The sequence below is a fragment of the Betta splendens genome, chromosome 4 (genome assembly GCF_900634795.4).
Source record: "Betta splendens chromosome 4, fBetSpl5.4, whole genome shotgun sequence".
Classification (NCBI taxonomy): Eukaryota; Metazoa; Chordata; class Actinopteri; order Anabantiformes; family Osphronemidae; genus Betta; species Betta splendens.
In genome coordinates, this window is record NC_040884.2 from 1,993,883 (window position 1) to 2,021,272 (window position 27,390).

A 27,390-nucleotide genomic window follows, 5' to 3' on the forward strand; every position below is an offset into this window, starting at 1 on the left:
GCTCAGTTCATCAACATTCTGTCTGTGCGCTGGTTTTAGGAAACCTACTCTAATTAAAGCAGCATTTTAATGAACAAATGCTTCAGACAGATTGTGTGGCAGCAGAATAACGAACATCGAATTGACTCATAAAGTGTGTTAAAGCTGCCAAATGCAGGTGCGTTTTAATGGAATTAAAATGAATGCAATGTGTATAAGTTCACCACAGAAAATAGTCCCTAACAAAATGGACTGGAATGGAAAATTTCCCCGTTTGAGTGATGTTTTCTAAAAACCACAGGACTTAGTTCAGTTTAGACAACAATGGCTGCGGTTTCACAGGTGATGTGAGACACCAGATGAACTAACTCTGAAAATAACACGTCCCTGTCCGTGAACGCGGCCCCAAAGCCCAAGAAAACACCAAAGCACAGGCTTCCATCATGTCGTAAACTGGACCCTGTAGGAGAAACACGTCACACATATGGACCATGCTCATAACTGGAAGGTGAGAAGCTTCTGTCTCAGTTTGTCTCCACGCTTTCACGACTGTTGGAACTGGACACAGAAGCTCATCCACTCTGCGCTGACACAGTCATGAAGCAAAGGACGAGTCAGATGTTGGATAAAGGCACTGTCACGGTCGCTCGCTGTAATTTACCCTCCGTGAAGGAACCGATACATTTAAATTCACTGAAATACAGTAAAGCATGAACACAGAGACACTCCCCAAATAAAAACCTTTGAAATGAGTGTTAGCATCAGCAGTAGCACGGCCGCCACCAAAGCTAGAGGCCAAGTATTTTCTACACATTAAATAATGTTACAGCAGATGAGATTAACATCCATAAACAACAGAAGAAACAGCGACTCTAAACCTTTAAACGTCAGAACTTCAGATCCTCATGAATCTGTGGTGGAACATGACGATGGAAGCGAGGTTTGACACAGCAGGTGTCAGAGACTGAGCCTCTGACTGCAGGTCACCACCAGCCTGGACTCATCACGAGGCCGAGGCTCACGGCTCCCGCGCAGACAGATGTGAAACACATCTGTCGCTTTGATACTGAGGCAAAAGTCCTCCATGCGTTAAAGCACCTTTTCACCATTTCAGCACAATCCAAGACAGACAAAAAACCCTCAGTAAGATTCTGTTCATGCTGTTTTAAAAGAAATGTGTTGATGCTGTTTGTTAAATGTGAAAGAACCATAAAATATTATTTCATTGGTAGTAACTTTTTTCACTTCACTTTGCAAAACAAAACAAAGACAAATTATTGTGAAACCCCACGAGGAGCACGTCGATGATAGAGGTTTTGTGAGTGGACCGCGCTCCAGTGTCCAGTCTGTTGCTCGTGGCTCCCAAGTGGGTCAGGACCCAGGTCAGGACCCAGGTCGGGACCCAGGTCGGGACCCGGGTCGGGACCCGGGTCGGACGCGGGTCGGACGCGGGTCGGGCCGGCGTCGCTCAGACCGTGGAGTCGCCGCTGGGGCTCAGAGGGTTTGTGGCGGCGAGCGTCTCGGAGCTCAGCTGGTCTTTGGGGCTGGATTTGTCCAGAACCGAGATCTGGGTGATGGTGCTGGACTCGGCGAAGAGCGTGCGCCGGCGCTTGGTGTAGCTCAGGTAGCTCTGGGTCTGCCACTTCCAGAACCTCTTCTTCAGTTCAGCCTGAACCTGAACAACCAAACGTTAGAACGCAGCCTTTTGCACCTCCTCCTGCATCTGTTCCCTCCCACTAAACACCATAGCAGAGATTCACCCACCTCACCATTCAGGAAGCAGTAGAGCAGAGCCACAACAGAGCCCTTCAGAGCATCAAACACACGTTATCAACACGGCCGCATTACGAGTGACTTTAGAATTTGCAGGTGGCGAGTGTCACCTGAAACGATCCCAAACCGAGCTCGATGAAGATCCGTGCTTCTGCACCCGTGTTCTCCGGCAGGAAGGCAAACACCATGTAGTGCATCCCGAACAGCGGGATGAGGAGCAGGGTGGATTTGGCCAGTCTCCTGAACACACACATACACACACACACATGTACAGGACACACATGTACAGGACACACACACACACACACACACACACACACACACACACACACACGTACAGGACACACATGTACAGGACACACACACACACACACACACACACACACACACACACACACACACACACACACACACACACACACACACACACACGTACAGGACACACATGTACAGGACACACACACACACACACACACACACACACACACATCTCATCGTTTGCTGTCTCACTTGAAGTGACTGGTGTCGTTCCCACCGACGCCCGGTGACCTCAGCTTCTGGACCAGGATACGGATCACGTTGATGAAGATGATGAAGTTCACCTGCACAAAGCAACGTCAGCAACACTGAACAAGACATTAATGGAGGCTATAATCAGCCGCTCAGTGAAGAAGCAGATCACACAACACGGGAAACAGAGAAGAAAAGACAACGCTGCTCCAAAGTCAACACAAACACTCGCTCACAGATTGAGGGCTTTAATAATGTCTCCATCGCTCTGCACTCACCAGCAGTGATGTGGTTATTGGACCTTTTATGATCCACCAGACGAAGGCCACATCTGTGTCATCCCAGCACCTGAGACACGAGTAAACAACAGTCCCAGGTCATCACTGCCTTCATCACCCGCCACATACAAGACCTGACAGACTGTCTGTCTGTCTGTCTGAGGAGCTTGAACGTCTGTTCATCTGCTCCAACACATTCAGTGTCACATTCATCCTCGCTCTGCTTCAGTAAATACGTTTCTCATGGTTGCTGTTTGAGCTGCCCTGCTTCTGCTCCATCAGGCAAATCCTCAGTCAAAACATAAAGTACAGGAGACAAACCACACGCGGCCGAGGCCCAGATCAGGTGTGAACGAGCAGGACTGGAGCTCTGGACGTTTGCTTCTATCTGAATCACTGGACACGTTAATGCGTTTGGGCCGCTTTTAAGCAGATCAGCTGATGTTTACACAGACTGAACAATGATTCTAAATGCTGTCAGCTGCTGTGCGCTCTTTGATGCGCCCAAAGACAAGCAGAAAACCTGAAGACTGGTGCACTGGCTACATGCTGGACCCTTGTGTTCCTGCAGCTCACCCTCGGTCGTCGTAGAAGTTTCGCGTGAGGATCCACACGGTGATGATGGTTGTTGGGAGACCTGCGAGCAAAGACGGGACCTCATCGTTACCATGACGACCTGCAAAGAAAGGTGGAGGAGAGGAAGAGGCAGCTGCTCACCCCAGCCGATCAGGATGTACCACCAGAAGAACTTCTTGTGGAAGACGAAGGTGAGAGCGAGCAGCGTCTGCAGGTACATGCCCTCCACCAGCAGCCAGAAGTAGTTGGCCAGGATGCTGAACTGGAAGAAGGCCACGGCTGCTTTACAGGACGCCTGCAACACAACAGAGCCCAGTGTAGAGCTGGGTGGGGTCAGGGTCTCCACAGGACCATCACAGGCGGACATCTCGTGTCAGAGGTAAAACTGCTCAGTTTGCAGCTGCTGAGGGGTCGACTCAGCACTAGTTTATTCCTTTTTTTTTTTTTTTTTTTTTTTTTTTTTTGTTCTGTCCAGCAGTTAAGCAAGCAGCATATATTACGCTGAATGCCATATTGTGATGGACAGCTTTGCTTTAACAAGAAGAGTATATATAGAATATATATACTCTTCCTGATTTATGGTTTATTTAATGGTTTATTTAGCTAATCCAAAATGTGTGTGATGTTGCTGTGTAGGTGGACAGGTTAGGTTTCTGCTTTAGGGTGTGTATGCGGGAGGGTGGGGGGGAGGGGGGGTGAGGGGTGCAACCAGCTGCTGAAACCAAGCAAATCTGTTAAGTAAACAATCGGAGCAAAAAAAAAAAAATAAAATAAATAAAATAAATAAGAAGCATGGATGTACCTTAGGCTAACACATTCATAACTAAACAATTTTTGTGCTGTGGTTTACCTTGGAGATTAATACTAATACCAATAATAGTGCTAAGGTATGTGCACATACTAATACAAACATATACATACAATATACATACATATGTGCATTATTATACATATCCCATACTACTTAATAAAAGTCATGACATACAACACCACAAATTCCATATTCACACATTATTCATGTTGGTAGTGATAAGTATCAATAATACTTACAGTTGGATTTGGAAAGTGTCCCACTACAAGGTTAGTAAGGCTGTAGCTTAACATTATTCACCCAAAGGGTGAGGCAGACGTTGGTGCATGAACAATGCCACTTGTGGAAGCCAGGGTGATGTGAGGGGCTCCGCCACTACGCCCATCCAGCAAGCAGAGGAAGGAATCCTAGCAGCCAGGGAGCACACACACCTTCAGTTCCAGGAGGGCAGGTGTTGCGACCCAAGCCGCCCACACAGAGCCCCCCAGGCAGAGCTGCAGCAGCCACAGAGACAGCACCCGAGGCCAGAGTGGGCCACCGGGGGTCAACGCTGTCCGCCCCATGAGAACCAGGGGCAAACACTCCCCCCGGCGGGAGGGTCGGCCTGAAAGAGTAGAGCCCGAGGACCCGCGGTCCGTAGGGAGCCCGCCAGAAGATGCCCCCGCGCCCAGAGTGGGGCCCGCCCCCAGTCCACCACCCCCACACGGGCGGAGCGGGGCCTACCCCATCGGCCCGACCTCATCCCCTGGCGCTACAGCGGCCTGCAGCACAAGGCCAGCAATTGGTGGGGTCAGCAGAAAAGAGACCACCCAGGCAGACGATCATCGTACCCCGGGCGAAAAACCGGACCCCCCACACTTCAACCGCACCACACGCATACCAACTCACACAAACACAGATGCATACACCCACCCACATGTGCAACACACATCATCACATCAACACACACACACACCATAGACTCTCTCACAACAAACTAGTCAATCATACGTGAACCAATGCACTCTCAGATACATTCTCCCACCCACACCATTCGCTTGATCACATTCGTGGGGAGGGTAGGTCTCCGGCCTGCCGTCCATGTGGCCCCAGGCAGGGACCGCAGCTCCTCCCGAGCCCCGACCAACCCCCCCAACCCGGAGGAGGCAGAGGGCAGCAGAAAAAGGCACCCCAGAACCCTGCAACCCAGCTTGGACGTGAGTGTGTGGAACTAAAGTGCACTGAAGGTGGGTGACACCTCCAGGAGCACAACCGCTGGCTGACGGTGTGTCCCCCGGACAGTGCCCCCCCGCGCCCTAAATGTCTTTTTGCAGTTAAAACTGGGTGGTGATCTCTCCATCAGGGCCAGTGGCCGAGGCCACAACTGGCCTCAGCCCCAGGCCCCAGTAAAAGAGCCCATCCCCGGCCCTAAATGTATGTGTATGTAGCTAAGTATGAGGAACTTTGGGAGATACCCAATTCTCCGGGGGGTCCGGCAGACAGAGCCATCAATGGGAAGTCTACTGGCCCCCCCGGAAGGAGCCCCCAGATTCCTGGACAAGTGTGTATGACTAATGCAATTAAAACTGCAGAGCATCCCACTTGGAAGGGACGGAACCACTTCCCAGTAGCCCTGGTCCCTCCATCAGCAGGACGCCCCTTGCAGACCTAAGTGGATGAATGCAGAGAAATGTAGTTGGGAAGCAGAGCTCCAGGGTCCGCAGAGCCAGGTTCCCGACTGGCTCTGCTACCTATCCCACCACCCCCCACAACCCCCAGCCACGAAGGGACAGCCGAGACCCAGGGGCCGCAGTACTACTGCCCAGGCGCCACACGCAGCACAGCCAGAGCCATCCTCACCCTTCTTTCACACTTACCCATTCTCTCGCTCAAGTATGCCCATGCTCGCCCCGTGTAGTGTGACACTCAAACCCACACACATACTCTGCGGTTGTGCATTGAGGGCCAGCCTCCGCCCAGGGCCCAATGAAGGTTCTAGCCTGAGTAGTCCGCCAACCCCCCCTGCAACAGGCCCGAGCAGTTACCAGAGGGCGTCGGACCGCTAGGGCAGGCAGCGCCCCACCCGAGCAGGGGCAGCGCCCCAGGGGAGAGACACCCCTCCGGGCACAGGCAGGCACCCCCAGAGGGAGTCCCCCGGACGCAGGTTACCCAGGTCTCCACCCCCAGGTCCGCCCCCGCACACCGGCAGGGAGGCCCGCCTCCGGCTCTCCGGAGACAGGCACACGCCAACCCTCAAAATGGTCCCACCCCGGCACAGGGCCGCCGGTCCCAGCAGCCACCACACCCCCGCCGCAGGGGACCCCTGCGGCCAGCCCTGAGTCCACCAACCCGTTGTCCCGGTTCTTTAGGCAGGCAGGCACCACCAACCACCAGTCACCCCCCCACCACTGTGCCAGACATGACGCAGCACCCGAGCCCCACGCATCCTTACCTGGAAATGGAATCAATCAGAGTATAGTTTTGGTCATTGATTTGATGAAGCAGACAATGTGTCTAAGGTGGTATAATCTAACAAGCTGTTCAGGTATTGAGTAATGCTTAATTTTTTTTTAGTTTTCCAGTTCATGAGGATGATTTTCTTTGCGACACAGAGGGCAGAAAGAAGTGTGTGTGATGAGTTTGTCTCTAGATCAAGCCCACTTAGATCTCCTAGAAGACAAAGTGCAGGGGCTGCTGGGATTGGACAGCTTAACTGGGTTGACAGGTGTTCACATACTCTTTGCCAAAATTGCTGCACAGGTGAGCATGACCAGAATGCATGTAGGAATCTATCTGCTGTGTTATCTGTACAGTGAGGGCAAATATTTGAGTTTGTGAGACCCATTTGGAACATCCTTTGTCCTGTATAGTGAGTTCTATGAAGAATTTTGTATTGTATTAGTTGTAAATTTGTATTTTTTGTCATTCTGAATAAATTAGAACATATGTTATTCCAGAATGTGTAATTAGTGGTGATATTGAGATCAGCTTCCCATTTAGAGATCGGAAGGCTCACTGTCTGGTCTACATTGGAAATTAAGATATAGATTTTGGATACTGTCCTTTTCCCTGATATATCAATAAATCGCTCTATTACTGGTGGTGGTTGCATGTGGATGGCAGTATTCTTACTTTTTGCATTAAGTATTGACTTTAGTTGTTGGTATTCTAAAAAATTGGCACTAGTGATTTCATAGTGAGACACTAGTTCTTCAAAAGAGGTAAACTTGTCTCTTGTGAAAACATGTTTCAGATGTGTTATCCCTTTGATATGCCAAGTTGGAAAGTGTATTGCCTTTTTGTTTTGTATGATGTCTGGATTGTTCCAGAGAGGTGTGTTTTGGCAAAGAGTAAGCGAAGACCCATTAATTTTAAGAAACTCCCACCAGGCTTGCAGAGATGCTTTTATGCTAATGTTCTGGTAACAACTATGATGTTTGATTTTGGTGCTGATAAAGGGCAGATCTGCAACTTTAATATTTCCACAAAATGTTTGTTCAATGTCTATCCAGGAGGAGTCTGCTGGCATGGGTTTTATCCATTTGTGGACATGGTTCAGTCTATTGGCAAGAAAATAGTGGTGGAAGTTAGGTAGTTCTAGGCCGCCGCAGCGTCTGGATTTTTGAAGAGTTTTTAAACTAATTCGTGGTGGCTTGGTTTTCCACAAAAACTGTGAGATGTAGGAGTCTAATGTCTTAAACCACGCCTGGGCTGGCTGAGTTGGAATCATTGAAAATATGTAATTAATTTTTGGCAGGATCATCATTTTTATGGTGGCAATTCTTCCCATAAGTGAAATGGGTAAGGACTGCCATCTTTTGAGGTTGGCTTCTATTTGTTTTAATAGTGGATTGTAGTTTAGATCAATAAGCTCTGATAGCCTAGACGACAATTCAATGCCCAAGTATTTAATGTTTCCTGAATGGAGTGTGGTAGAGGAGATGTTAGTCACCTTAAGGTTAAGTGGTAGCGCTATAGATTTGGTCCAGTTAATAGAGTACTCTGAAAGTCCTGAGAATTCATCTATGAGGCTGATAGTTGTAGGAAGAGACGTCTGTGGCTCAAGGAGAAACAGTAACACATCGTCAGCATATAAACTTATTTTTATGATTATGAGCACTAGTTTATTCCTGAACGCGTTCATATCTGAGCATCATCCTCTTCTTCGTCTGTCGTCATGGCCTGTTTTTACCCAGCGTCTCTGACTGAACATCACTTAATCACTGTGATGATCTGATGCTGGTCCCTCAAAGCTGCACAAGAAGACCAACAATCTTTACCCCAGGCAGCGTCACCATAAAGAAAACAAGAGAAAGTCTGGGAGCTGGTTCTGGGTCCAGACGAGCCAAGGTCCAGATCCCCTGCAGGACTCAATCCCTGCTGCCTGAGATCAGCGTGGTTCCCTGCTACCTGTGGGTGCAGGCTCCAGACTCACTGTGGACATAAAGCAGTGGTCCAGGTCTTCATCTGCAAACAGCACGCCGTCCTTAATGAAGACGGCGCTCGCTCTCAGGATGAAGGAGAAGAACAGGTTGATGTGGATGTAGTTCCTGGTGCAGTGGAACTTCCTGCAGAGAAGAGACGACAGTTATTGTCCTGCTCAGCTTCACTCCACTGAACGCGTCGGCAGGCGAGACATTACCTGAAGACTGTGAAGACAAAAATGGCTGAGATCAGGGAGATGAGGGAGGTGGCATAGCCGGCGGTGTAGACCTGCCTGAAGTTGGAGAAGTAGGTGGTCTGAGAAACGACATGAAGCAGGAAAAATATCACGCGTGTATTAGACGTTTACTTGATGACAGAATCCTGGTACAAAGACACAGCTGAGGTCAGAAGCCTCTACATAGTGGAGAGTCAGGAAAGGTGGCGACTGAACAGGATGAAGGTGAAAACCTGTACCTCTGGTTCTGCGTTCTCATAATCAGCAAATTCACAGGCCTTCTCGTAGGACGGGTAGAGCTGGGACCATCCCTTCTCCGTGCAGTTCCTGTAGATGTAACCTACAGCATTTACAAGGGTCTTAGTTAAGGTGATGATGATGATGATGATGATGATGATGATGATGATGATGATGATGATGATGATGATATCTTCTCTAGAGGACGAGTCAATAAACCTGTAAAAAAAGGTTAAACCTGCTACTTGTTGGTTCTGTGCAGAGTCTAACCTTTGACCTTTGACCCACGGCTCCCTTCCCCCTGCTGAGCCCGATCCACTGCATCCAAATGTAGCACACACTCAATACGACGCAAGGCTAAGGCTCCGTTTGTTTCAATTGTCTGGAAGCACCTGTGACCAGCTGAACATGCTGAGGCCCTGATCAGCTCCATTAGTTTCCTGCGACGCTGGTGAATAACATCAGCCAATCGCTGGTCACGGCTCCTCTTAATGCAGATCCAACCAGAAACGCTGGGCCAAGAGGAGCTCTTCATTAGCGTCTCATAGACTCGACTAAAGATCCATCTGCCTGTTGACGCGAGCAGCTGGAGACACAGGGTTTCAGCTTCACTGTAGATTTTTAATAAACACTAAAGCCGTTTTTTGAGTCTTTCTAGAAATCCTCCAAAATGCTAAATCCAAGCTGTGTGTCTGGGAACATTTTCACGCTCTGACCCAGCTGGTTTACATAATCTACCCTGGTCTGTTCGGGGAAAGGTCGTCCCGGTCCCACTTTGATCGTCGTGTTGCAGAGGCTCATTCTTGGTGGGAGGACTGGACTGTGGATGAGTCTGAGCGTCTCCAGGTCAGCGAGGGCGGCCAGTGCTGAATTTAAATGAGGCAGCGGTGCAGTACTGATCTCCCACCATGGCCCCAAGTCACATGACAGCGCTCAGTCATGACAGTCCTGACACGCACAGGGTCAGAAGGTTCTCAGAATAAAAAGTTTGGTTTTGTGAGCCGAGCGTGGGGGTTTGAGACGTGGGCGGAGGCTCCGTCAGCCTCGCTGGGTGAATGTGGATGGAGGCTGAAGGCCGACGCTCCGGGGAGGGCTCCGTGTACCAACCACCAGCCTTAACAAGCGGAGCCAAATCTAAACTCTTTGATTCCAATTCATTATTTTTGAAGCGCTGGATGGGATGCAGCTCCGCTTTGTGTGGAGGAGGAAGCCCATAGGTCCACTGACAGCAGCCTCCTCCGCCTCCTGGTCCCTCACACACTATATGCGTAACCTTCACCGAGGAGCCGCTCTTTTATTCTCAGCGCTGCTGGGAATCAGTGGAATCAGCTCCGGCAGCCCACATCCTGTCCTCTCCCCTCCTTCACAAACTGGAGGAGTCGGCGCTTACAGGTGCTTTGCTTTGGGTCAGAATCCTGTTTATTTGATTATTTGATGGGTCGCTGCACCGTTCTGTGGCATCCACGCAGTGACACGAGGTCGGTTCTGTTCCAAGCAGTCCTGCAACAGCTGATCCCGGTCAAGCAGGAGTCCGACCTGGACCTGATGTTCCAGGACATCGGACGGAGCAGCAGCTGCAGCCGTGTCGTCCCGGGAGGCTTCTCCTGCTTCTCTCCACTCTTTATTACTCACATCTGGACAGATTCCAGACCGTGGTGTGTTGCCGCGTTCACTCACAGCAGACAAGTCCATGTGATCCATGCAGGAAAACATCTAGTCTCCACCGAGCACTCAGCGAAAACATAACACCGGCTCCAGGAGACGTCTAAATATAACCTGCTCTGTTTTAGGAGAGAGGAGTGAGGAGTGAGGAGAGTGGAGAGAGGAGAGAGGAGAGAGGAGAGAGGAGAGAGGAGAGAGGAGAGAGGAGCGAGGAGAGAGGAGTGAGGAGAGAGGAGAGTGGAGAGAGGAGACAGGAGAGAGGAGTGAGGAGAGAGGAGAGAGGAGAGAGGAGAGAGGAGCGAGGAGAGAGGAGTGAGGAGAGAGGAGAGAGGAGAGAGGAGAGAGGAAACAGGGGAGAGGAGAGAGGAGACAGGAGCGAGGAGAGAGGAGTGAGGAGAGAGGAGAGAGGAGTGAGGAGAGAGGAGACAGGGGAGAGGAGAGAGGAGACAGGAGAGAGGAGAGAGGAGTGAGGAGAGAGGAGACAGGGGAGAGGAGAGAGGAGAGAGGAGCGAGGAGCAAGGAGAGAGGAGAGAGGAGACAGGAGACAGGAGAGAGGAGAGTGAGGAGTGAGGAGAGAGGAGACAGGAGAGAGGAGACAGGAGAGGGAGGACAGGGGAGAGGAGAGAGGAGAGAGGAGACAGGAGTGAGGAGAGAGGAAAAAGGCTGCAGGTCAGAGAAGCGATGGATGATGGAGCAGGAGGAATAAAACGCCTCACATCGAATGCGTCATCATTTTGATTCCTTCTACATTTCAAAACTCCTGTTCCTCTTCAACTGTGACAAACTACTGTGACCACTGCACGAAATTATTAATAACGGCTGCCATGAAAATATAAATATTTAGTATGACATAAAACTAGAGACCACTTGAATGTGGCGCAGGAACCAGTGGTTGAGTCCAGTCCTGACTTTACCTTGATTATTAGCCAGCAGCTGGGAGACGTTGGTGCAGGAGACGCTGACCACCTGCCCCACTTCAGCACGATGCCAGCAGCGGATGTCATCCCAGTCTGTAGGACAGCCTGAGGCAGGAACACACACACACACACACACACACACACACACACACACACACACACACACCCACACATGCACGCACACACACGCGCACGCACACACACACACACATGCACACGCACACACACGCACGCGCGCACACACACACACACACACACACACACGCACGCACACACACACACACACGCACGCGCGCACACACACACACACACACACACACGCACGCACGCACACACACACACACGCACGCACGCACGCACGCACGCACGCACGCACACACACACACACAGGTCACTAATAGAATAGAGCATAGCATAGAATGGAGGGCGGGTGAGAGCGGCCTCAGTGTGGACGCACCCACAGACAAACGCTCTGAGGGACCTGGTGTGTGTTTGTCTCTGGACCTCAGCTCACTTAGCATTCTGTCGGCCGATGCTTTTGTCTGACCTTGAACGCCTCCTGACGCCACGGTCCTTCTTTAACGTTGCTGCTGACTTTCATACCTGATTAAAGGCACTTTAATCGCCTCATCTGCTGTCGTTTCCGTCCCAGCTTTTGTCCTCAGACGTCCTTTGTGCGCTTGTCCTACCTCTGGCATGATGGGGGGTGAAGGGGGGGGGGTGGGGGTGCGCACATCAAAGCCGCTCGGCCCTGGGTCAATTACAGCAGCAGCCACTCATTCATAATAAAACACAGGTCGTGGCTGCAGCGCGGGGACGAGGGAACGTCTGACTTGTGTAAAGGCCTCTCTGCAGCACGGCTCCTGGCTTCCTGTCCAGTGGCTGCACACACAGGAGCCGTTGGATTGGAGGAGCTCAGCAGGTGGAACCCGTCCACCGCTCAGGCAGCGACAGGAAGCGCAGCTGTCGCTCCTCCGTGGTTTCATGCTTCAGGACAGCGTTTGTCTCCTGTCTCTGCTGCTGAGACTCTGCCACTAACAAAGACTCTGATGTCATGAGGGAGAAGCTGCAGCTGCAGACACAGAGACACAGAGACCAGAACCCGAGCCCACCTGGACATTTACGGAGAGTTTAAGGAAGCGTGAAGTCTGTTTATGCTCTGATGAGGACAGCACATACTTCTACTGGGATCCAAAATGTGTCTGAGCTGATACTAAACCAGCTGATACCTCATGTTTACGCATCTTATCTTCAGTCCTTTGTGTGAGGAATGAAGGAGCTGTTACTGCTTGAATTCTAGCTGATGTTCCATTTCAGCTGAAGGCAGATTTCACCTCTGGCATTTACTGTATAATCAGCTGTGATCCATTAGAAGACGAGCAGTTATGGAGGGTAATGGTCTGTGAAAATGCGAGCTGGAAATAGACACGGACACATAAACTCATGACGGTTCCTCTGAAGCCGCCTGTGAACCCTGTCTGTGACTACTCAGCTTCCTCTGATTAGTGCACAAAGTGGATGTGTTAAGCACCATGGAAATATATATTCAGCCAATAATTAAATAGGCTCATTTTACTCTCTTACATTTCTTGTGCAGGTGTGAAATAAAATGAGGGGAGTGGTTTTCTATCAACTGGGACACGCTGAAAACTGATAAAACAGAAAACATCAGCATAAAGAAGTGAAGAAGCAAAAGGATAGTGTCATTAACGCACTTCGCCCCAGTCGTCATGCGTCGGAAAACTCAGGCTCCTCGTGTCCCGCCTCCGTGTTTGCATTGCTTTAAACAGGAAATAGTTCCGGCATGAAGGTTCGTCATCATCAGCTGTTGTTCTGTGAATCTGATAAGAGACGCCAACTGTGCTAACGAGAAAAGGACGGACCTCAAACTCACCTCGGAGCTGAGACAGAAGATTCCCAGCTGCTCACGTTCCCTTGAGTGTGTGTTTGTCACGATGCTGACGGCTGCGATGTGAACACAGGTCAAAGGTCAAACAGACCTTTACTCCTCTTTACTGATGGCATGGTATTAGATTTTATTGTGACTAAAGCCAGTGCAGGTTCTTACATGGATGTGAGTAACCGTGTATCTGAATGTAAACTACAGTAGTTCACCATGAATACCGTCCCCCGACACCGACCCGTCTGACCCGGCATCTCCTCAGAACTGGGCCTGAATATTCATGCAGTGGAGCCTCAGACTCACGCATCTTAACCCTCACGGATCCTGGTGATGGAACGGTTACGACTCACTGAATGACGCCAGATGCAGTCCATGAGGTCAGTGGTAATTAAATAACAGGAAGCCAATGTGTCGCTGCCTCCCTGATTAAAGAGCTGCGATCATCGCATGCAGACGAGCAACACTGGAGGTGCGGGAGCAAAAGACAGTTCCACTAAAGCACAGGCCCTTTGTGAGGTGCTGATGTCATGACGGTTTTCCTTGGGTCACATCTGGAAATGACGGCTCCCCATGAAGTTCCATCATCGTCTAATGGATTCGAGATTTTCATTTCAAGTCTTCTGTTTTTCTCTATGGGATGAAGTGAACGTCTCTGAGGGCTCTGCTGCCACTCGCTTCCACAGAAGTCACCAAGGTTCTGTTTTAACGAGGAAACTAAGCCGTTCGCAGAAGAAAATTGGGCGCTCAGTGACTTTTTCTTCAACTCTTGACATTTACTGTCAAAGTTCAAACACGTTTCTCTTCCTGGAACAACGTCTGAATGGGCGGAAAAGAGCCTCGTCCGTACAGACTTACCTGGAATGATGGGAAAAAGCTGCAGATTTAGACTAAATACTCTCACTAAAAGCCAACTTCAGCTGTGACGTCTGCTGAATTCATAATATAAATCCATAACTTGTCATATTCTCCTTTCAAGCTGGGGCTTTTGAACATGGCGGAGGCAGTTGTGGTTCTGCTTTCGCAGGCTGACGTCACTCAGGTGGCGGCTCCTCCAGCAAACGAGCTGAGGAGCTGCTGTGGAACTCGACTTTGTGTCACCCAAGAATAAATGTTGGTTTACACACAGATGACAGTCAACAGATCTGCATCTGTTTATATTTTCTGTTGGTTCACATGGTGATTTTGGTTCAGGCTAAATAAGCACTGACCTGTTCTGCTGGAGTTGCTCTCCTGACGGAGCAGCTGGTTGCATTCGTCCTGAGCTTTCATGTGCTGCAGCACCAGGGCACAGTCTGGGTGCATGGCCTCCGTCTGCAGGGCAGAGAGCAGTGGTCAAACACAGACACTGACTTTACTACAGTAAGCGATGAGCGTGACTCCCAGCATCCCTGCGTCCGCTGCCCTTTCTGTGACACGCTGTAAATGTCATCAGAACTCGGCTGAAACGCACGCTGACGGTCCAAACATCTGCGTCTCAGCGGAGCCGTTCGCTCCACAGCACGGACACGGTCACAGCTGAGTGTGGAACACGGCACCAGAACAAGAAGCTCCACAGGAAGACCTTTAGATGTGCTGCACGGTGTTGGTCTGTTTAAATAAAAGTCTCATAATGAAGGAGGTGTGAGGTCACAGCAGCAGCATGTGATGGAGGCAGTGAACAGTGAACAGCTAGTGGTTCAGACGTGATGCAGAGTGTGACGGCGCATAATTCAGCCTTAAGTTGATCCCTTCAAATGGAGCCAGAACAACACAGGAGGAGCCTGAGTGGGTGAGACCGCACTAAACTGCAAATACTGCATTACTTTTGCAGCCTTCATCTGAGTTTCACCAACAAACCAGCAGAACTTTGTTCTCAAACTAGCTCGTGTGTGGCAGAACACACACACACGCGCACGCATGCACGCACACACACACACACACACACACACACACACACACGGGTCAAGGAGAACAAGGCTGACGTGAGTTTGAACTAATCCTCTTGTACTCTTCCCCTCTTTGACTTTTTCCTCCCGTCATGAAAACCCATCCACTTGCAGCTCATTTCAATTCAATTCAATTCAATTCAATTCAATTCAATTCAATTCAATTCAATTCAATTCAATTCAATTCAATTCAATTCAATTCAATTCAATTCAGCTTCATCCATTTTCCAAGCCACTTATTGCGGGGTCACGGGTGCTGGAGCCTAACCCAGAGGCAGGGTACACACTGGACGGGTCGCCAGTCCATCGCAGGGCAACACAGAGACAGAGACAGACAACCATTCACACCAACACTCACACCAAACTTCACACAGAAAGGCACCAGGGCCGCCTCCGGATATCAAACCCAGAACCTTCTTGCTGTGAGGCGACAGTGCTACCCAATTCAATTCAATTCAATTCAGTTTAGTTCAATTCACTTCACTTTAATTCAGCTCAGCTCAGTTCAGTTCAGTTCAGTTCAGTTCAGTTCAGTTCAGTTTAATTCAATTCAATTCAATTCAATTCAATTCAATTCAATTCAATTCAATTCAATTCAATTCAATTCAATTCAATTCAATTCAATTCAATTCAATTCAATTCAATTCAATTTATATAGCGCCAGATCACAACCAGGTTTTCTTAACGCACTTTACAAGGTAAGGTTTAAGATCTAACACAACTGAACCCAACAGATCCCACATACAGCAGCCTTTAATTACAATCTGACAGCAACAGTGGAGAGGAACAACTCTCTCTCTAACGAGGAAGAAACCTCCAGCAGAACCAGGCTGGATGTGGGCGTCCATCTCTGAGGAGCTCCCCTCCAATGACGAACCTCTGGACGATAATCAGCCCTGACACAAATGTGGGAGTTCAACAACTTGCACTTTAAGTCCTGAAATCAGGAGTCACTGCATTTCGCTCTCTTTCCTCTGAAGGACTAGAATTCTGCAAACAGGAAACGGGCTCATATTCTGACAGGACAGATAATAACAGCATCTCCAACGAGCAGCTTGTTTCATCTCAGGTGGGAATCATTTCCTGTTCTAAACGGTCCGCTTCATAAAAATAATGACTTAGCCACGTTTGTTCTGGTGGATGGACGTGTTTGGAAGCGTGAGGCGTCGGGAGCCGCTTGGACAGATGGAGACGCTGCAGGACGCGTTCAGAGGACGCTCTGCGGTCGGACAGGACGTCGTCCTGCTCCTGTTTGATGCTCTGCTTTCACTTTTCCGAGTGAAAACAAGCCTCAGTGGCTGCTGGTCGTTGGAGTCAGGATTCTAAAGCTTCATTCATGGATTTGATGCAGTAAAGGTCTTCATCATTTTTCTGCACAGCTAGCTTCGATAAAAATATACTAAAAGATTAAATATTATGTTATTAAAATTTTTGAAGCACATTAGACTTAGACATTAGACATTAGAGCTGAGTCTAATATCCCTCATAGTCATCTATGATCGTAACCATGAGCTCCTGCTGTAGTTCTCATAGTGTCTAACTTCAGTCCTGGAACAGCTGCTCTGACGACGCATCAACATCCCACAAAAGGAGCGGAACGAGCAGCATTAAATGGTGATTATAGGGGCGTGGACGGAGCTAATAACGGCTTCTCAGTCTCCAGAAATGATCTGGACAAACTGGTCTTAGAGAGATTAGAGAGTTTGACGAATGCAACTCATGAGACGCACACTTTTATGAATAAGTCAGAGAAGATCAGATTTAAAAAATCAAAGTGAGACGATCAGATCACGATGATTCTGACGCTAACTCACAAGAGCAACTACATAAAGATGACTTTAATGACTGTTTCTTCAAAGCGAGTTGCCCTGAACCCTCCTCCATCATGGACAGTTTATACCCACAGCAGCAACAACTCAGCCTGTGTAGCTGAAAATCTGGCAGCCTCTGTGTCATATCGGGCCTGAGTTTACAGAACAAAGCTCCTTTACACAAAGCAGACGGTCCAACAAACAGGCGGAGTGAAGCGGCGCCGTCCTGGGAATCACAGCGTGTGTGCTTTACGCGCTCCCATCCTGGACCCAACAGCATCATCCACATTTAACAGGTTCTCTCTCAGTCACTTTCAGATCTGAGTGAATTCCCCTTTCTGCTGCAGCGCTGTTAAAGCAGCACTGACCTTCGACCTGAAAGCAGAGAATATGTTATCAACGCACCGTTCCCTTTGCACGAGAAGATAGAAATGTTGTGAGCTAAAGCGGAGTGCGATCATCCTCCGAGCCCACGGTGGGTCTGATAACGTGGTGCTGCTGTTCAGTGGACATGACATGAGACAGAGACAAGAAGAGATGCAGATCATACATCAGTGCTACTTAGGTCCAGGGTGAGATGGAGGCAAACCAGAGCTCCTGCAGGTAACGGCTTTATCTGTGAGGGATGAGACGTGTGCGGTGAGCTGATGGAGGCTGACGTGTTGATAGGCTGTCATAGCGTGTCACACGGGCAGAAACTGTGGAACCAGACCATTCCTTGTGTTCTGTTCAGTTCAGTTCTGTTGCAGCAGGTTTGGAAGCAGCTCCCATTTGACACTGTAATCAATGGACCGTGGACCCGGCCACAGGCTACGGACACAGAACTTTTACTCCATGTTCTGGTTCCCTGTGTTCTTTTCAGGAGGTAATGGCCGTGTTTATGAGGTCGAGCAGAACCCGCCTCAGGCTGGAAGCTTTGGGTCATTCTGAAGTCAGAGCTTCAAAGCTCAGAAGAAAAGGATCCGAAATGAACGCAGAGCATTTCGAATCCTTGTGTTCCGAAATGCTTGCTACAGTTATTGTAGCTCTTCAAATAAAGTTACTTTGTGGAGTTAACAAACAAAAAATCCTAATTGTTTTATTCTCACATATTGAAATAAACGTAAACAGCATGAAATTTACATTAATAACATCTGCATGTATTCCTTCTTTGGTCTTTGTTACCTGCCACTTCTCTAATGATTCTGGATTAATAACGCAGGTTGTTTAATTTCCTGTGAGTAAAACTGTATTATTTTACTTTTAAGAAGTATTACGATTTCGGGTGTGGTGCGGTCCTGGGTTCGATTCCCGAGACGGACCGGTAGAAATGGATGGACGGATTCTGATTACAGCTTGTTTTGCTGCCCTCTAGTGACCTAATGCTGCTTTAAAATGCAGGGTTCAGGAATATTAACCTTTCCACAGGTTTCAAACGCTTTATTTCCTTTTTGTCGATTTCTTTAAGTAACTCTGCATTTATAAACTCATAGGTTAAAGTCTTTTTTGGACCCTAAAACCTGTTTTGAATAGATAGAGTTTAAAAACTGTTATGAATAAAGATACCAGCACAACAACCTAAAAGAAGAAATAACTGGATGCGCTTAAAGCACTGCAGCAGGTCAGCGAGTGACAGGAAACTCGCCACAGAACAGAGATCTTTGCTGAAGTGAAAAAGGATAAAAAGAGCAGCATCAGTCCCAGTCACTGCTGCAGCAGAGTCCAGAGGAAGCAGCGAAACACAGGATCATTAAGAGGCTGGAGGATGAGGAAACACCTGAAGCCTCCGTCACATGATGGAGACTGATGAAACCTCAGGTGAGCGAGCAGCAGATGGAGAAGTGGAGGCAATAACTCCACGTTCAAATAAGGACACATGGACACAATCAGAATATATTTGACTGAATGCTCTTTGTTGTTTGCATTTTAAACAGAAAAAGAGAAAATATTCTCTTTGCTGTTGTCAGTTCGGAGCCGACGGCAGCGAAGGCAGCGAGTGTCCGGTGTTAATGGAGCCACAGGAGACGTCTTCCTCCCCTTATTGATTTAGTGTTATTGGAGGTGGGCGTGTTTTTAGCAGTGTTTCCTGTTGTAGGTGAAAGTTTCTGTCAGATTCATGTTTTATGCTTCATAAGGACACTTCAATAAAAAATAGAGGCATTCATTTCAAAAAGGTCTGAGTTGTTGAGATGTGCACTTCTTCAGTAATAAAGCTAGAAATAATGGATCAACAGATTGTGTAACTACTAGTCTGATTTTTTTAAGTCTCCTTGGAAAATATTTGGATAATTTACAGTTTTAATGAAAAAAGAGTTTATAATATGTTTTTGAACCTCGTATCCAGTCTGATGAAGCACAGGTTGATAAACTGCTCATAGTAAGTTAGGAATGTAAATACTGTGGCATATTCAAATATGGACTTTGAATGCATTGAAAATATTTCTGAAACAGTGTTGTTGTATGTCTTCATGTAGATTTATGAGCACAGAACAGCTTTTCTTTGTAATAAGCACAGCGTCGTCTGCCCATGGAGGAAAATGAGCACTTCTAAGACCAACAGTATTTTATTTTATCACACACACGATGAAATTATTTTTATTAATAGTAATGGTTATTATTCTACACGAGAGAATAATGGATTGTGATAAATGTATGATCGCCATCATCTCCTTTCATTGCATAATGACCATCAATAAACACAGTTACAGCCTTCACTTCTTGTCCAGCATTGTTCAAATAGAGAAAAAAATAAGTCAATTCATAAACACACGATAAACGAACTGACTGATTATTATTCGCGTGCATTTGTAAACTTTGTATCGTTCTACTAAAATGCTGCAAACTGATCCTCGTCACTTTTACACATCGTGAACAAACTGACATGAGTCCTGACACTCACCGTCGTCCAGAGCAGCAGCTGCAGCGCCAGGTGCAGGAACGCGCTCATCCTCCTCATCCACGAGCGTCCGCACATGGACGAACTGTGCAGCAGCATTTACAGGTTTTACTTTGAATAAGGTCAAATCACTTCCTCGTGTCGGTCTCTCGTGTCTTCACAAACTATCTCCCTAATCCACCAAACGGCAGGCTCGTGTGCGTAGCGTCGTCTCTCCGGTTGCCTGCGCGCCGCACGGTCCGCGTTACGCACGGAGGACAGACGGGACTCGACTGAGCCCAACAAGGTGCGCTCCTCCCTGAGAGGCGGAGATGGAGCGGAGCGCAGTGCATAGCAACGCAGCGCAGCGCAACGCAGCGCAACGCAACCACAGCGCAGCGCAAAGCGACGCAAAGCAACCACAGCGCAGCGCAAAGCAGCGCAGCGCAAAGCAGCGCAGCGCAACGCAGTGCATAGCAACGCAGCGCAACGCAACCACAGCGCAGCGCAAAGCAGCGCAACGCAACGCAGTGCAGCGCAAAGCAGCGCAACGCAGCGCAACGCAACGCAACGCAACGCAGTGCAGCGCAGCGCAGCGCAAAGCAACGCAACGCAACGCAGTGCAGCGCAAAGCAGCGCAAAGCAGCGCACAGACGCAGCAGCTGACGAGACGGAGGGGGATCTGTAGAGAAAGCTGAAGCTCTGCACAGAGAGACAGGACGCTTTGGCCTGAACACGATTCGTACACACAGGATTATGTGACCCAACGTCTCAGCCAAAATGAACAAAGAATGATTTTTGATGCAGTGACAGCAAAGAACACGCACGGATGTGGAATTCATAAGTTGGTAAACTCTCGTCCTTAGTGGTTTTCAGCTGTGGCGCCACAATAGAAACATCTGAACATTCCATTTTCAGGAACATATTTTTAAAACAAACTAAACATTGGGGCTCCACCGGGCGACGTCTCGGTCCTTGCTGGTTTTCCTGTCATGGGGGGTTTGTGACTCTGAGTCTGACCCGGCACCCAGGACCCGTTTGCCTGTTTGCCTTAGGAGACCCTAGCTCCCGGGTCATCAGGCGCACAAGCTCCTCCACCAGGATAAGGCGGCGCTTCAAAGAGGAGCATGATTTACATGAGGTTCCTATCTTTTGCTGTGTATTGAGTTCTATCATGGATATACAGTATACAGTAATTATATATAAATCTCTGAGCTGAAACGTGCAGCGTTTACACGCGTTTGCAGATTAGATTACGCGGCACACACTCGGCTTTCCTTCCTGGAGGTGCAGCGATGAGCAGTGAATGTGTGTAGTGATCTTCTGTTTCCTTATCTGAGACACTACATGTAAACTGATGGAATCAGCATAAACAGAGCAGCTGCGTCAGAGGCACCTTAAGCGTTGGCCTTTCCATCAGAACCATAGAGTTCCTCCAGACGGCAGCTGCATCAGGCTCTGATCGCAGTGAGGCTCTGACCCGATGGGTGGTGAGGTCCAGGATCCAACGCTGACCGTTTCAGGAAATAACACAGGTACATGTGAGATGAAATCTTCGTGACAACAGGTCTTCTGGCAGGTTGACTGTGAACACTGTATAGACAGCTCACAAAGAACCTTCAGTGAGCCATTAAATCCAACGTGTCTGTAAAACAGCGTTGGTTTTGTGAAGCACAGCGTTGCAGGTGACCTTTGACCTGAGAGGTGCTGCTGTGGCGGCGCTGCAGCTGCTCTCTGCTGGTCTGGATTGGTGCTGGCTCCCAGACAGCATTCCTCCGGCCCGTGTCTGTTTTGTCACAGCTGGACGCCTGCTGTTTGCAGCTGCATGTCCCCAGACAGCGCGCTCCGAGTCGCTCCGAGTCGCTCCGAGTCGCTCCGAGTCGCTCCGAGTCGCTCCGAGTCGCTCCGAGTCGCAGGGAACGGATGGAACGGACCGGTTCTGGTGTGACACATCTGGTTCGCCTCAGCCGACGGAGTCGAGAGGCAGCCAGTCATGAGCTGTGGATTCAGCCAAGAAGCAGAAACCGTCACGCTTCATGCTTCATGCTTCTCCTCGTCGTCCACCTGAAGCAGCGTCCAGCGTGAGGACGAGCCGTGTGCTCACTCACACACCGCTGTCAAATTGTATTTAACTTGTGTAGTTAGTTCCGGATTCATGTCTCCAGTGTTCATGTTCCAGATTTCTTTTTGTGGCCCTTTGTTTCTCCTTGTTCTACGTTGAATGGATGACACCCCCCCCCCCCCCCCCACCCCTCTTTGTGCGCCGTGGTCCCGCCCTGTGCTGCTCTCTGCTTTTCTTACAGGTGGACTCAGTGGGCGATGACGTCCTTCGTGCCTGTGGTGAGGGTTCGTCTCCTTCCTCCTCACGTCTGAAGCGTCCGACTGTAGACTGACAGATGGCTCCAGTGGACACTCGCATAACCTTCAGATTTCCCTCTGGAATTCATGAGGAGACATTGTGTGAAGTCATAATGCGTTGGGGTCACGTTTACATAACATCTAATATTTGATATTGCTCTTAGGCCAGACTGACTTTTAAATGACCTCACTTCATCGACGGCTCTCAGGCACTTTGATCTTGTTTCTGTTTCATTTCACTTGTGTCCTTTCACCAAATTTCCTCAGACTGAAAATGTGAGTTTATTTCAAATAAAATTAGAAAATACTTCATGAATTATTAAATTACTGCAAGTGATTCATTTTTGCTCCGTTGTTGAACTGCTGAGGTTTTGTCCTCACATCAAGGTTGAATGAAGTCGACACAGTAAACAAATGGGGCTCCAGTCACTCAATGACGCAGGGTCTTAGTGTTTCCTTGATAACGAGCAGTTTACACATCTAAAGGTCAAAGATGATTGAATTGCAGAGCGACCGTCCGGCTGGGAGCTTCTTTTGTATTTTCACAGCTGACCCAAATGTGAGGATGTGGAGATTAACAGGAAGTGAGCAGATGCAGGGAGGAATGGGAAGCAAAATAATGCATTTGTTTTGTATCTTCATCTGCTATTCTTTTTTGTCATTTTTCCATATATATACAGAGAGAGAGAGAGAGAGAGAGAGAGAGAGAGAGAGAGAGAGAGAGAGAGAGAGAACTCAAAAAAGAATCATCTCACACTTCACACATGAATTCAAGACCTGAAAGATTGAATTGATTGATGAAATAAGCAGAGAAACATAAGAAATCCCACTTGAGCAGAGAAAGAAAAGACTTATCTGCACAAACAGGAGAATGGGCTTCAGGAGGAGACAACAGTTAAAGAGAGAATCCAGCTCTTATGAAGGGACGTCTGCTGATTGAGCATCTCTCACTGCTGTCCTCTCCTTCTGGCCTTGAAGAGGCTGAAGCTGAAGTTGAAGCTGAAGGTGAAGGTTATGCTGACGCCCTCGCAGCTTCAACACAATCTGAATGTCTCTGCTCAGCTAAAAGCCTCATATTGTTTATCTGGTCTCACCGAGTCCGAACACAATGCGCTGCAGTACGTTTGGTATCTGTCCAAGGCCTCAACTGTGGCAACAGAGGAGCTGCTCCAGCACTAACGGCATCATTAAAAAAGAGGTGTGATCAGCAGCAGCAGCAGCAGCAGAAGAAGAAGAAGCAGAAGCGTCTTTGTCTCCGCTGACTGAGACAAATGCTTCAGAATCAAAAGCAGCTTTTGTCTTTACTCTGAGGAATCAAAGGTATTTAGAACAATCAAGACTCCCTGTGATGAGGACAGCGTGGTTCAGCGGGTAAATAATCATCATTACCAGCTGGTTCATTGGGAGCACGGCTGCTTGTAAAGTCTGATCAGCAGACACAAAGCATCAGAGCCAGAAGCTACAGAAGCTACGGAAGCTACAGGAGCCACGGAAGCTACGGAAGCTACAGAAGCTACGGAAGCTACAGGAGCTACAGGAGCTACGAAAGCTACGGAAGCTACGGAAGCTACAGGAGCTACAGGAGCTACAGAAGCTACGGAAGCTACGGCAGCTATAGAAGCTACCGGAGCTACGGAAGCTACGGAAGCTACAGGAGATACAGGAGCTACGGAAGCTACGGAAGCTATGGAAGCTACAGGAGCTACAGAAGCTACGGAAGCTACGGCAGCTACAGAAGCTACCGGAGCTACGGAAGCTACGGAAGCTACGGAAGCTACGGAAGCTAAGGAAGCTACGGAAGCTACAGGAGCTACAGGAGCTACGGAAGCTACGGAAGCTATAGTAGCTAAGGAAGCTACGGAAGCTACAGAAGCTACAGGAGCTAAGGAAGCTACGGAAGCTACAGAAGCTACAGGAGCTACGGAAGCTACGGGAGCTACGGAAGCTACAGGAGCTACAGAAGCTATGGAAGCTACGGAAGCTGCGGAAGCTACGGCAGCTACAGAAGCTACCGGAGCTACAGAAGCTACGGAAGCTACGGAAGCTACAGAAGCTATGGAAGCTAAGGAAGCTACAGAAGCTACATGAGCTACATGAGCTACAGGAGCTACAGAAGCAACGGAAGCTATGGAAGCTAAGGAAGCTACGGAAGCTACAGGAGCTACAGGAGCTACGGAAGCTACAGGAGCTACGGAAGCTACAGAAGCTACAGGAGCTACAGGAGCTACGGAAGCTACAGAAGCTACGGAAGCTACGGAAGCTACATCAGATACAGGATCTACGGAAGCTACGAAAGCTACAGGAGCTACAGGAGCTACGGAAACTAGGGAAGCTACGAAAGCTACAGGAGCTACGGAAGCTACGGAAGCTACAGAAGCTACCAAAGCTACAGTACAGAAGCTACAGAAGCTACAGAAGCTACAGAAGCTACAGAAGCTACGGAAGCTACGGAAGCTACATAAGCTACGGAAGCTACAGAATTTTAAGTCATTCAGCTTTAACATACGAAATAAGTTCCAAGATGAATGAAAGCAAGAGCTGACCCAGGGATTGGGCCACTCAAGCAAACACCTGTTGGGCCTCATGTCCCCATCCATCCTGTGTTACAGTAAGCCTGCAGCTCTTTGTTCTCTGGACGCTCCCTTTAATGAGGACATCAGGGTGGAGGCAGATAACTCAGCACCTAATTATAGAGCTGCAGCCAAAGGCTGGCCTTTGCACCTCATTGATCTGTTGTGTTTACATGTTGCTTCTCTGAAGAATGGGGCTTTCTGCTCGTCACGGTTGCCATAGAGTTTCAGGGGTCTTGGTTTAATCCAATGAACGAGCTGAACCCTGTGCGTTTCCTCTCTTTCTGATGAAGTCCCCTAATTGAACGCTCCAAGCTCAGCATTAATCATCATTATCTACGAAGCGCGTAAACACGGGTGACATTCCTTCCATTAGTATGGCTGCCGCTCATTAGGCTGATTTGTTGTTCAAGGTGCAGCTTCACATTAAAATGCACATCACAACGTGTTGACGTCCACACACACGTGTTAACATTCGTTGCATGTTTCTTGGTTGGGTCCTGAGGAGCTCTCATCATCTGGATTTCTACTTCAAAGTCCAGTCTTTAATAAGTTTTTACCGCACTTTACAATAAGTTAGAGACACTGGACTAAGAAAACCTGAAAAACGTCAGACACCTGCTGCAGATAGATTCTTAGTTTACTTGACCAAAGACATGAGGATTCATCCTCTGGGAACATGAACGACTCCGCCTTCTACAGACTCTCCAACACGTTAGCTAAAAACCTCAAACCACGTTTTAATGCAAGTGAGCACATTTAGTTCATTATTCAGGGTTGGCAGATGTTGAAGCTCTCTGATGCTTCTAGCTGACATTTAGAAGGTGTCACGTGTCAGGGGAGCCATGTTCACATCCCAAGCGCTGCTTGTAGCAGCTGTGGTTCTGATTGGACTGGCTGCTGGTGCTGATATATCAGTGACTGCGGCACTGAGGTCCTGTGGGGGATCAGTGGTTTCTTACCCATCTCTGGTTATTATAACAGATAATCAGCTCCAATCCCTCAGGCAGCTTCGTTGTGAGCAGAACAACAGGCAGACACACAACAAGCCTCATCCTTACACCAGATTTAGTGTCTTTAAAACCTTTTTCGTCGCGTGTGACTCAGTTCCTGTCATGCATCTCTGCTGTTCTTGGAGTTGGCTGAAATACAAAGCAGAGCATGAAAGTTTGAGCCACACTTGCGGAAACTGAGGCTAAAAGAACGGAGTTAACCTTTGCAATGCTAAGTTATGCAGATGAAACATGGGCCTCTCTGTGACAGCGTCCCCTGACAGTAGGAGGTTCTGTGCTCGGCCTGATGGATGCTGCTGACCTACAGGACTCACATCATATCTGAAGATCAGCTCATCAACAACTCAGTGCTGAAAATTAGTCCGAGGCTCTGGAAAGCTAAGCCTCGCTGCTACTGTGTCAGGACGGCCTTTGTCTTTAATGACACAATGTTGAAAAGCAATTCGAGAAGCATGTGGCTGTGGAAGTCACGATTCTAGAAAGAGGATCAATGACAGCCTCTGCTCTCACTACGAGAGAGGATGAAAAGCTCCAAGGTTTTCTTACAGTGACCTATCTCTCAGTTCTGAACAGAAAGTTTCGTGTTAAGCCCTCGTTCAGAGCAGCTCTGCCTCCTGAAGGACCTACACGTCTGCCTGACATCTGTTTCCTGCTGGGAACCAGACTTCTAGAACGCTCTAAACTGATCTATGATCAGGGAAGAGCTTTATCTTGTCCTGTACGACTTGATGCTTCTTCATGACATCACGTCATCTCTGGATTTATCAGAATCTGTGCTGACGACGTCACAGTCGTCCGTTGCATCAAGACTGATAGCAGCGCTTCTTCCTGTTGGATTTTTCCCGACAGTGAGGATGAATGTGTTCAGATGTGAAGCAGATAACGAGCAAACACGACATGTTGCAGAAAACAACCATATGGTTCTGGGCATCAGGGAGGGATGAGGATGAGCAGATAAACACATCAACGCACGCACATATTCTCCACATGAAAGGAACCTGAACACTGGGTGTTTATATTATTGATGCTGTCCAACACCTTCTGCTTTAACGCATCTCTCCTTACATAAACACTCAAAGGAGTTTACCTAATGACGAGCTTGTTGTAAAATGCTGAAGATGCTGAATTGGAGAGAAACTGCGTCGCTGAGTTGCAGGGTCTCGTCAGCCTCAAGGCTGCAGCTGAGCTCACCCCCGGGTATAGGAAAGAACCAGATTCATCACAGCACAGCACGCCCAGCTCCCTCAGAGGTCATCCACAGAGCTGATCACAGCGAGAGGAGCGGAAACACGGAGGACAGCAGCATCAAAAGCTCCAGAACCAAGACAAGTATCCAGCAAGGCGTCGTTTAAAAAAACATGAGCCGGACGGAGACTCCAGCGCGTTATTACAGGCCTGTGTGCATTCACATCACACAATGTACAGCATTCAGCAGCGGCTGATGAACCCGGGCACCGAGTGACACTGGTGCTCGCTTCAAAGCAGCGTTTTGTTGTATCCTAAGTGTAGCGGACGTCGGATTGGCCTAAGCGGGTTATGAGAGCGACTGTTGCCTTTGAAGTGTGATAAACAGT

General features: G+C 48.6%; 1 protein-coding gene across 2 annotated transcripts; it reads right to left on the reverse strand.

Moving 5' to 3' along the window:
* Positions 1 to 134: 134 nt before the first annotated feature.
* On the reverse strand, positions 135 to 27,238 carry ghrhrb (growth hormone releasing hormone receptor b). 2 transcript variants are annotated; one of them, XM_029146756.3, is made up of 13 exons: positions 26,904 to 27,238; positions 14,494 to 14,596; positions 11,380 to 11,487; positions 8,806 to 8,906; positions 8,549 to 8,646; positions 8,342 to 8,474; positions 3,258 to 3,411; positions 3,117 to 3,177; positions 2,541 to 2,610; positions 2,263 to 2,354; positions 1,863 to 1,992; positions 1,744 to 1,785; positions 135 to 1,654 (listed from the first exon to the last, which is right to left on the reverse strand). In XM_029146756.3, exons 2-13 carry the CDS (start codon positions 14,585 to 14,587, stop codon positions 1,448 to 1,450), a joined length of 1,290 nt encoding a protein of 429 aa, XP_029002589.1. In that variant the 5' UTR covers positions 14,588 to 14,596; positions 26,904 to 27,238; the 3' UTR covers positions 135 to 1,447. The 2 variants fall into 2 exon arrangements, with proteins under 2 accessions (XP_029002589.1, XP_029002588.1); XM_029146755.3 differs by lacking the exon at positions 26,904 to 27,238 and adding an exon at positions 19,900 to 20,335.
* Between the last annotated feature and the right edge of the window lie 152 nt (positions 27,239 to 27,390).

Bases quoted from the DNA above. Each gene is read 5' to 3' on its own strand.
- ghrhrb (XM_029146755.3), bottom strand. From the start codon at position 19,995: ATGCTGCTGCACAGTTCGTCCATGTGCGGACGCTCGTGGATGAGGAGG. The intron at 8,647-8,805 runs GTACAGGTTTTC...GTCGTTTCTCAG, and splicing joins ATGAGAACGCAGAACCAGAG to ACCACCTACTTCTCCAACTT. The intron at 3,178-3,257 runs GTGAGCAGCTGC...CTTTGCTCGCAG, and splicing joins GTACATCCTGATCGGCTGGG to GTCTCCCAACAACCATCATC.